Source organism: Coregonus lavaretus (genome assembly GCF_964263955.1).
Source record: "Coregonus lavaretus genome assembly, chromosome: 39".
Classification (NCBI taxonomy): Eukaryota; Metazoa; Chordata; class Actinopteri; order Salmoniformes; family Salmonidae; genus Coregonus; species Coregonus lavaretus.
The window spans coordinates 23,459,115-23,470,529 of record NC_140026.1 but is presented as its reverse complement, the minus strand read 5'-3'; the positions used below and the strand labels follow the sequence as shown (position 1 = coordinate 23,470,529).

Here is an 11,415-nt window from a genome sequence, read left to right as displayed (position 1 = left end):
TGGGCAGCAGTAGGGTCAGAAGCAGTAGGAAGACCAGGGGTGGGAACAGTGGGATCAGGGGAAAGACCAGGGGTAGAGGATAGGGAAGGGTCAGGGGTGGAGGTTGGGGAAAGGGCTGGGTCATCAGAGGTAATGGGAGGCATGGATGATGCAGGAGTAGGGTTAACATCAATGGGAGTGGATGAGGAAGAATCAGAGACGATGGCAGGCGCATCAGCAGGGGTGAGGACAGGAGCATCAGAGCCAGAGGTGGTTACGAGAGGGGGTGATGAGGACACAAGAGTGCAGCAAGGTGCTTCCATTGGGTCAGATGCGTAATCAGGGGTGGGGAGAGAGGAGGATGCAGGAGATGAGGCTAGCACAGGGGGAGGGAAGGGGAGAGGAGACTGCAACATGGAAGAATGGGACACATCAAGGGAGAATGACATGGAGGGATCAGGCTGAGAGCAAGCAGGATTACATGGTGTCTCCATGCTCTGCTTTGTCTTCTCCAGGGGCACAGGCTCCACTGGGTCAGGGGGAGAGGGGTGCAGAAATTTGGGGGAGAGGTCCGGCTGGGCCAGAGGGGCCTGGGATTTGGGCGGTCTCCATTCACTCTGCCAGGGTACTGTGAGGGAGGGATGAGAAGGGGTAGAATGAGAGATTAAAATAAGGCATGAGGGAGAAATAGAGGGATGGGTGGTTAGAAAAGATATTGGAGTAGAAAGGGTATTCAGATTGGAATAAAGAAAGGGAGAGAGAAAGGGAGAGAAAACAGTCAACAGAACAGTCCCTACGTTGTCTGATATACAGTAGTAACATAAGTATTGATGTGGAAACCCTACTGCACATGATATAGGCTACATGCAATGTTCCCTCTAAGTTGTGCGCTGGCGCGCAGCTCCCCTCGGACTGCAGCCCAGAAGAAAAATCAGCCTGCGCAGAGAAGGACGAGATTGAACTTCACTCAACTTTCTAGAGTTTTCCCCTTTAGTTAACAATATCAACATTTCGCTCTACTGTGGGAATTGAATCAACGCAATATTAGCCACTTTCAATGTAACAAACAAACAAAAACGATGCAAGACTTAGTATGCAAAACTAACTGTGCAAGAGATTTTGTTGTAGGCAGAGCGCATTGGAGTAGGATTCTATCGCATTGACAGGCACGACTCAGGCCCGTACTCTACACAGACCGGTGCACCATAACCAATCAGAGCTGCAGTAGGCCTATATGCAAATAACTAATGCCATATATAGATCTGTGCCATTCACGTTGAACAGGACTGTGTTTACAGTATGAGCGGTCGCGAGTAGATGAGATTGATTTGAGATCAAAGCAAGAGCTGCATGTAGCCACCTGTGCACATTTTGTTTATATTCTTTGTTAGTTAGTGAGTTGTTAGCCCAGTTATAGCAAATTTCTAGTCAACAATGGGCGAGTGGTTGCTTCCTACAAGAGCACAAATTGTGTGCATTTCTAGCCATCTTTGAAAAGTGAGTTAGGTAAAGAGCTTTTTTTATGCCTTAAAGACGCAATTTGGCCCCTTTAAGAATAGTTGAATAGCCCTGACATAGCCCTTCTAAGGATAGCCTTTCCAGTCCCTATTTAATCTTGCTCTTGTGACTGACTGGATTCGAACCAGGTCTCCTACCTGTCATAAGACTGTGTTAGCCCCTGGTTCGAACCCAGTCTGTCACAAAAGCAAGATTAAATAGGGAGTGGAAAGGCTATCCTTAGAATGGCTATGAAAAGGCAATTCAACTATTCAGCCAAATTGCAGTTTTTGTGACACTCCCTTCTGACGTGTCCTGTATGGCCTGTGATCATCATAGATGGGAACAGAAGGCAGGTCCATGTTCCAGAGAGTATAAGCTTTCAGGAATTAGGTCATAATAGCTTATAGCTAGAGCCAAATTCATAGGAAGAAAACAAATTCAACATTCCGCATTGGCTTCAGAAACTGCCAAAAGCTTCTGTTTACCACAGAGAGCGTTTGATTCTATGTGTGCTCCTACACCGTTCCTGGCTGTCAAAGTACAAGGATGTTGTCTCTGGTTTTGAATCTGAACTGAATTTGAAAACTGAATCTGAATGCATCTGGAGAAGTTGAATATATGAAACTTTGATAAACTTGAAATTATAGTTTTTAAACTTTATACACAGACAACGAAGGCAATATCTTCCATATTAAAACTGAATGAAATATTAATTCAATTCAGTTTCAAAGTTCCATTTATTAATTCAATGATTCAATTTGTGCATTACAAATTCAAAAATCTTAAATTGAAATTCAATATCCTAATACAAATTCAAAATGTTGGAATTCAAATAAAATTTCTGTTGGCACTGAAATTGCTCCATATGCTTTGCCTTGTGCCTGTGTCGTACCTGTCTCGGGGGCCGAGGGCAGGCTGGTAGGCCTAGTGAGGGCGGAGCCCGGCTCTGCCAGGGAGGTGATGTATGCTTTGGGCCGACGGGGGACAGGGAGGGGCTGGGACGCAGGAGGGGAGGTGCCGAAAGTGGTGGAGGAGAAGGAGGAGGAGAAAGAGGAGGAAGGGACGCTCTGGGGTCTCCAAGCACTGGTGCGAGCCGCAGCGTAGGTGGCTGAGAGAAAAGAGGAGGATGAAAAGAAGAATGTGGGGGGTAGAGAAGAGGAAAGGAAAGGAAAGGAAAGGAAAGGAAAGGAAAGGAAAGGAAAGGAAAGGAAAGGAAAGGAAAGGAAAGGAAAGGAAAGGAAAGGAAAGGAAAGGAAAGGAAAGGAAAGGAAAGGAAAGGAAAGGAAAGGAAAGGAAAGGAAAGAGGATGGTGATGAACAGCTACTACAGACAAAAGAGATAACTTACAGAATCAAAGACAAATCGCATCCATGCAGTAAATTGAAATTAAGGACAAATGCCTTGAAACTATCCCATCAATTTCTGTACATGCAGTACCTGTCTGTGGAATATCAGAGAAAGAGGGAGGTGGAAGGATGGATTGGGCAGAGGGTGAAGAGGAAAGAGGAGAGGTGGAAGGCCCAGTGAAGGATGCTGAGAGGGGTCTTGATGGAGAGAAGGTGGGGAGACCAGGGGCCACATGGCCCTCAGCAAGACTGGCAGGGTCAAGGGCCGGATCACTCTGGAAGCCACAGGGCCTCCGGGCTACAGATATGGGTACTGAGAGAAAATGGTAGAGGAGAGAGTAGAGGAGGAAGAAAGAGAGGAGTGAAGGAAAAGGAAGGGGGCAGAGTGAGAAAGAGAATGGATAGTAAAGAAGGGTTGAGAAATTAGAATCAAGCCTGACCAGTACAGAGAGCAGTAGAAACATTTTGTCATTCAGCATGGCTTAATGTAAAAAATAAATTTAAAAAAGGACATGCTTTCTCTTGAAACTTGCCTGAATAATCTAAACTACTCCACAACTAAACAGCCCCATTAACTGTGACCTCACTTCCCTAGCAACAGTTATGGACCAATGTCAGAAACCATAAATACAGTATGTCACCGCTTTGATGAATAAATTCACTGTGAGCTAAGGCAGTTGCTATGGAAATGAAGCAATTGCCTCTGGCAATCTCGGCAATAAACATTCAACGCCTGACATTTCAGTCAGTGGAGAAAATAATGATTCTAGACCCCTGTGTGTCTCTAGAGACTCAAGGTAATTCAGGACATTCAATTCATTCCTCCAGGAATGTGTCGACATGTTTTTCTCAATCTTGCTATAGCTATACTGATTTAAACAGCAGGGGGTGCCTCAGACCATAGAAAGATACAGTCAGGTCCAACATTATTGGCACCCTTGATAAAGATGAGCAAAGAAGATTGTAAATAATAAATAATACAAATACTGAGCTACATATATGCTCAAAACAATGGGACAATTATGTTATTTTATACTAATACAATTGCTCAGAGAAAGAGATTTAGTTTAACAAGTAATTTACTATTTTTTTTATAAAAAAGATAAGGATCAATATTATTGGCAGCCCTGTTTTCAATACATTTCTATAGAATTGTTGGTCAAAAGCGACGCGTGCGCAACTCTGGGGCAAAACAGATGGGGTTGGTTTAGACTCTTGACAATATACAAACTATATTTCATCTTCAAATGTTTATTGAAAACAAATACATCTGCACAACGAGCACTTGTTGTCTATCAAATACATTGTTACAGTTGTTGGTTAGCTAGCTAGCTAATTTTTTTGCCATATTAGTTTAGACATGACATCAGTCAAAACACCTCAAAACAAGGTATAATAATAATAATATGCCATTTAGCAGACGCTTTTATCCAAAGCGACTTACAGTCATGCGTGCATACATTTTTGTGTATGGGTATCACTAACAAGATACAACGACCTGAAACGAGTCACCTACGATTCCCCATATGGCAGCTTCTTATCATTGTTGCTAGCTATCTGACCGTTCAGAATCATAACAACGCACGCCTTCCGGCCACATCAATGCAAGGCAACATTTCCGTGACGTTATCATCCCCCCCAAAAAATTATGAGATTGAAGAATACATTGGGAGGGATCTTAGACCATTCCTCCATGCAGAATCTTTCCAGATCCTTGATACCCTTTGTCTGTGCTTATGGACTGCCATCTTCAATTCAAAGAGCTCTATTTTCAAGTCATCCAACAAATGTAAACGTCTAGAGTTTGCGGAGTTCTGCATATGCAGAAAAGAAACCCATACGGTGGTGGCTCTTCGATGTTATGGGGCTATTTTGCTTCCACTGGTCCTGAGGCCCTTGTTAAGGTCAACGGCATCATGAACTTTACCCAGTACCAGGCCATTTTAGCCAAAAACTTAGTTGCCTCTACAAGGAAGCTGAAACTTGGCTGCAAGTGGAAGTTCCAGCAAGACAATAACCCCAAGCACACATCAAAATAAACAAAGAAATGGCATTTTGCAATGGCCCATCTAGGTCTCCGGACTTGAAAACCATTGAAAACCTGTGGTTTGAATTGAAGAGGGCAGTCCATAAACACAGATGAAGGATATCAAGGTTCTGGAAAGATTTTGTATGGAGGAATGGTCTAAGATCCCTCCCAATGTGTTCTCCCATCTCATAAAACATTTTAGAAAAAGACTCAGTGCCGTTATCCTCGCAAGGTGAGGTATTGAAAGGTATTGAAAACAGGGGTGCAAATAATTTTGACCCCTATCTTTTTTAGAAAAATAAGATTACTTGTTCAACAAAATCTCTTTCTCTGAGCAATTGTATTAGTATAAAATAATATCATTTCCAAAAAATTGAGAATACAATATAGCTCAGTATTTGTATTATTTATTTTATAGTCTTTTTTGCCCATCTTTATCAAGGGTGCCAATAATTTTGGACCTGACTGTACATTGCATAACATGGTAATGACCCCTTTACTGTGTTCACATGAGTCAGAATACCCAAACAACAAAAGCCTCTCTCAATTTCTCGGAATTAGCCTCTCTCTTCTCTTTAAAGCAATTGACGTCAATAACTTCTCAAATACCAAACAAATAGACTAACTGATGAACTGTCACACGTTATGCACAGAATCAAACATGTGGGTATCCCTCGGAGGTATCCTTACCTTGAATAAAAGCTGCTATTTCACCTTTTACTTATTAAAATAGGTGTAGTCTATGATTAAAGCTGGAATCCGTACTTGGTGAAACTGCCACGTCCGTTTGTGATATTACAACAACAAAGAAGTAACTTCAAAACAACAGACAGTTTTTTTCCCTCTGACATCATTGCAGGCGCTGTTTCACCTTGTGCGGATTTCAGCTTTAAATATCCCCATGAGTCTGCCAGTACCTGAGCCAGCAGCGGGCTGGAAGATTTTGGGTAGTGCAGGTGGGTGGGCGCGGAGAAAGGCTGGCACTTGGTAGGCATAGGGGGAGGGTCGTGCCGGGTGAGCGGTGCCCGCAGGGCCGGTGGTGAGTCGGGAGCGGGCGGCAGGGGCAGGAGGCGGGGCGGAGGGGTCGAGGGGTACAGGCAGAGGGGGACGTGACAGAAGTGAGATGGTAGACACAGTGCCAGATGAGCTACTCCAATCCATCTTACTGGCAGCTGGGTGACAGAGATGAGGACGGGGTGGGAGGGGAGGCGAGGCGATGGGCAGAAAGAGGAGGAAGATAGGAGAGTAGGAGCAAAGGATAAAGAGGAGGACAGATGCAGGAGAGAACAGAAGAGAATGGCAGGGAAAGTAGTGAAAGAAAGTGGTGTAGAGACAGACAAAATGTATCAAAGAGATGAAAAGATAAGTGAAATGCAGTTGAGGAAGAGAGTTCCAGAGAAGAGAGAGGAGGGGAAACAGTAGTGAGAACAGAAGGGAAGAGGAAGTGAGAAAAGGGAAGGGGGAAGATTGAAAGAATATAAGCAATGGAGAGTGATAGTACTCGGATACTCATCCCATACAGTCAAACTGTACAGTTGCTCAAATTACAGTTTTTTCTCACTGTAACACTTCATTATCAATTACTAAACCCTAGTCCCATTTCTACGAGTCAGGGACCTGAATTCTTGGTCAGGCCCCAGCATTCAGTCCCACAGTTTAATTAATTAAGAGAGGAATTGAAAAGAAAAAGCTCAGCTCCCATGGGTGTTGGGGATACCTTAGGACTCCATATTGTGTAATCATACATTTAACATGTATCAGATTCCATCACTTCAAACAGTGATTGAAACGACTGGTAATTTGTTTGCTTAATTTAGCCTTGCAGAGAGTATCGGATTTAATATGAGAATGTAATGAGGTATACAACTTCATTTGAAACCTCATTGGCTAATATCCATTTGGTTTAATAAATATGATTAATCAAACCATACAAATTATGTGTATAGGTTGATGATCAATATTTAGATAAACGCTTATAACACATGAATATCATAATTTCAAATGAGGAATGGGATGTTATATAGGAGGAGAGGGGATAGAGGAAAAAGTCCAATCAGGATTCAGAGGCGGGAGCATGGGAGGAAACAGGAAGTTACCTGTGGCCTCTGGGTCAATCACAGGTCTCCATGCCTGATCACGTATTCTTCTCGTGGGAGCTTTCAAAGTAGAAGGAAGGAAGGAAGGAAGGAAGGAAGGAAGGAAGGAAGGAAGGAAGGAAGGAAGGAAGGAAGGAAGGAAGGAAGGAAGGAAGGAAGGAAGGAAGGAAGGAAGGAAGGAAGGAAGGAAGGAAGGAAGGAAGGAAGGAAGGGGGAGAGGAACATATTAAATTAAAGGAAAAGGAAGTAAAGGAAATTGATATATTATGGAAAGGGAAGCTTGGTGTGGAAAGAGAGTTTCTTGGCATTCATACATTTGAAAGAGAAAATGTGAAATCCTGCTGGGCCACCGTAGTTGAGACAGGTGTGAGGCTGGAGAGGGGAGCAATATGCTATGCCGGTGTATTGAGCAATGTTTTCAAACATAAACCCTTAAAATAGACTTGTCACACCTCATATGGCTAGCAATCATATGTGCAAAGTAAACCTCTCCTATGACAGTTTTGTTTACCTGTTACTATATGCATCACTGTCAGATGAAGTAGAAAAGTAGACTTATGTTTTTCCATTGTGTATGCCAGATTAGTATATAGCTACTGTATTTATCAGCGTGGTAGTATTCCAGACCAGAGCATTTTGAGTGTCTCTGACACATTTTCTCTAAGCCTTGACTAGATCTCGGAACAGGAAAACACTGATGACTTATGTAATGTCTGCTGACACCACTACCTGTGACGGGAGTTGCGGCTCCCATGCTGGCTCCGATGCTGGCTCTTCTTCCGCCCTCTTCCTCGTCACTATCGTTGAAGTCATCCAGGTTGCCGATGTCACTCTGTTTCAGACTCATCAGACTGGCCAGACTCTGCATGTCCTCATCTCTATAGAGGAGAATGAAAACAACAAGCCTTATGACTCATCCCAAAACAGTAATATTGTCTAAATGACCGTTTATGACTAATCATTGAACATCATCAACTCACTATACAGGTCAGTAATGGCCAACTCAAAAGGTTATATACTGTACCTACCCACTACATACCTACTTGTATTGCACTGTTTGTTATTTAACTGTAAGCTTAGTTGAGAGACACTTGGCTCAAAGCTTTTTCAAACCTTTGAATGAGTAGGTGTTCTACAACTTTTGACCGGTAGTATATATATACAATACAAGTCAAGAGTTTGGACACACCTACTCATTCAAGGGTTTTTCTTTATTATTTTTTATTTTTTCTACATTGTAGAATAATAGTGAAAACATCAAAACTATGAAATAACACATATGGAATCATGTAGTAACCAAACAAGTGTTAAACAAATCAAAATATATTTTATATTTGAGATTCTTCAAATAGCCACCCTTTGCCTTGATGACAGCTTTGCTGCCTTGGTCAGCATCCCGGAGTCGCCTCTTCACTGTTGATGTTGAGACTGGTGTTTTGCGGGTACTATTTAATGAAACTGCCAGTTGAGGACGTGTGAGGTGTCTGTTTCTCAAACTATTTCTCCTCTTGCTCAGTAGTGCACCGGGGCCTCCCACCCCTCTTTCTATTCTGGTTAGAGCCAGTTTGCGCTGTTCTGTGAAGGGAGTAGTACACAGCGTTGTACGAGATCTTCAGTTTCTTGGCAATTTCTCGCATGGAATAGCCTTCATTTCTCAGAACAAGAATAGACTGACGAGTTTCAGAAGAAAGTTATTTGTTTCTGGCCATTTTGAGCCTGCAATTGAACCCACAATTGCTGATGCTCCAGATACTCAACTAGTCTCGAGAAGGCCAGTTTTATTGCTTCTTTAAATCCGCACAACAGTTTTCATCTGTGCTAACATAATTGCAAAAGGGTTTTCTAATGATCAATTAGCCTTTTAAAATGATAAACTTGGATTAGCAAACACAACGTGCCATTGGAACACAGGACTGATGGTTGCTGATAATGGGCCTCTGTACGCCTATGTAGATATTCCATAAAAAATCAGCCGTTTCCAGCTACAATAGCCATTTACAACATTAACAATGTCTACACTGTATTTCTGATTAATTTGATGTTATTTTAATGGACAAAACAATTACTTTTCTTTCAAAAACAAGGACATTTCTAAGTGACCCCAAACTTTTGAACGGTAGTGAATATATATACAGTGGGGCAAGAAAGTATTTAGTCAGCCACCAATTGTGCAAGTTCTCCCACTTAAAAAGATGAGAGAGGCCTGTAATTTTCATCATAGGTACACGTCAACTATGACAGACAAAATTAGAAGAAAAAAAATCCAGAAAATCACATTGTAGGATTTTTAATGAATTTATTTGCAAATTATGGTGGAAAATAAGTATTTGGTCAATAACAAAAGTTTCTCAATACTTTGTTATATACCCTTTGTTGGCAATGACACAGGTCAAACGTTTTCTGTAAGTCTTCACAAGGTTTTCACACACTGTTGCTGGTATTTTGGCCCATTCCTCCATGCAGATCTCCTCTAGAGCAGTGATGTTTTGGGGCTGTCGCTGGGCAACACGGACTTTCAACTCCCTCCAAAGATTTTCTATGGGGTTGAGATCTGGAGACTGGCTAGATCACTCCAGGACCTTGAAATGCTTCTTACGAAGCCACTCCTTCGTTGCCCGGGCGGTGTGTTTGGGATCATTGTCATGCTGAAAGACCCACCCACGTTTCATATTCAATGCCCTTGCTGATGGAAGGAGGTTTTCACTCAAAATCTCACGATACATGGCCCCTTTCATTCTTTCCTTTACACGGATCAGTCGTCCTGGTCCCTTTGCAGAAAAACAGCCCCAAAGCATAATGTTTCCACCCCCATGCTTCACAGTAGGTATGGTGTTCTTTGGATGCAACTCAGCATTCTTTGTCCTCCAAACACGACGAGTTGAGTTTTTACCAAAAAGTTATATTTTGGTTTCATCTGACCATATGACATTCTCCCAATCCTCTTCTGGATCATCCAAATGCACTCTAGCAAACTTCAGACGGGCCTGGACATGTACTGGCTTAAGCAGGGGGACACGTCTGGCACTGCAGGATTTGAGTCCCTGGCGGCGTAGTGTGTAACTGATGGTAGGCTTTGTTACTTTGATCCCAGCTCTCTGCAGGTCATTCACTAGGTCCCCCCGTGTGGTTCTGGGATTTTTGCTCACTGTTCTTGTGATCATTTTGACCCCACGGGGTGAGATCTTGCGTGGAGCCCCAGATCGAGGGAGATTATCAGTGATCTTGTATGTCTTCCATTTCCTAATAATTGCTCCCACAGTTGATTTATTCAAACCAAGCTGCTTACCTATTGCAGATTCAGTCTTCCCAGCCTGGTGCAGGTCTACAATTTTGTTTCTGGTGTCCTTAGACAGCTCTTTGGTCTTGGCCATAGTGGAGTTTGGAGTGTGACTGTTTGAGGTTGTGGACAGGTGTCTTTTATACTGATAACAAGTTCAAACAGGTGCCATTAATACAGGTAACGAGTGGAGGACAGAGGAGCCTCTTAAAGAAGAAGTTACAGGTCTGTGAGAGCCAGAAATCTTGCTTGTTTGTAGGTGACCAAATACTTATTTTCCACCATAATTTGCAAATAAATTCATAAAAAATCCTACAATGTGATTTTCAGGATTTTTTTTCTCAATTTGTCTGTCATAGTTGACGTGTACCTATGATGAAAATTACAGGCCTCTCTCATCTTTTTAAGTGGGAGAACTTGCACAATTGGTGGCTGACTAAATACTTTTTTCCCCCACTGTATTTACAGTATATATTTTGGAGATCAAAAAAATACTCAATATACTTTAAAATGTATTTCCTTACCTCCATAACTTGCTACATTTGCACACACTGTATATATATTTTCTGTTGTATTTTTGACTTTATGTTTTGTTTTACCCCATATGTAACTCTGTGTTGTTGTTTTTATCGCACTGCTTTGCTTTATCTTGGCCAGGTCGCAGTTGTAAATGAGAACTTGTTCTCAACTGGCTTACCTGGTTAAATAAAGGTGAAATTAAAACATTACAAAATTAGAAAATGACTAAAACCAAATCGAAACTGTGTAGAAATTATAATGGACCTATATTCATAGTTTCTTGACTGTCCAGCTCACTAATAATCACTAGACATTAAGGGAGCATTGAAAATTCCAAAAACGATGGATAGAGGTCTATTGTTAGCAAATTTTGACGGAAAGGAAATAAAAAAAAATAATCAGTGAGGCGCTCTGGACCTCGTCGTTGAAGACCAAATGCGCCCCCTGGGGCAAAATGAGTTCGACACCCCTGGTTTAGTACCTCAACCTCTCTCTTCTTGACATACAGTGGGGGAAAAAAGTATTTAGTCAGCCACCAATTGTGCAAGTTCTCCCACTTAAAAAGATGAGAGAGGCCTGTAATTTTCATCATAGGTACACGTCAACTATGACAGACAAAATTAGAAGAAAAAAATCCAGAAAATCACATTGTAGGATTTTTAATGAATT

The 11,415-nt window shown here is 42.1% G+C and overlaps 1 protein-coding gene across 1 annotated transcript in view; it reads right to left on the bottom strand.

Annotated features, from left to right (window-relative positions):
* LOC311112951 (EH domain-binding protein 1-like) overlaps positions 1 to 11,415 on the bottom strand; it is a 63,216-nt gene that overhangs the window by 37,012 nt on the left and 14,789 nt on the right. The window contains exon 6 of the mRNA XM_084156088.1: positions 7,680 to 7,828. Within this exon, the coding sequence (XP_084012214.1) occupies positions 7,680 to 7,828 (149 nt within the window). The remainder of the gene's footprint in view (positions 1 to 7,679; positions 7,829 to 11,415) is intronic.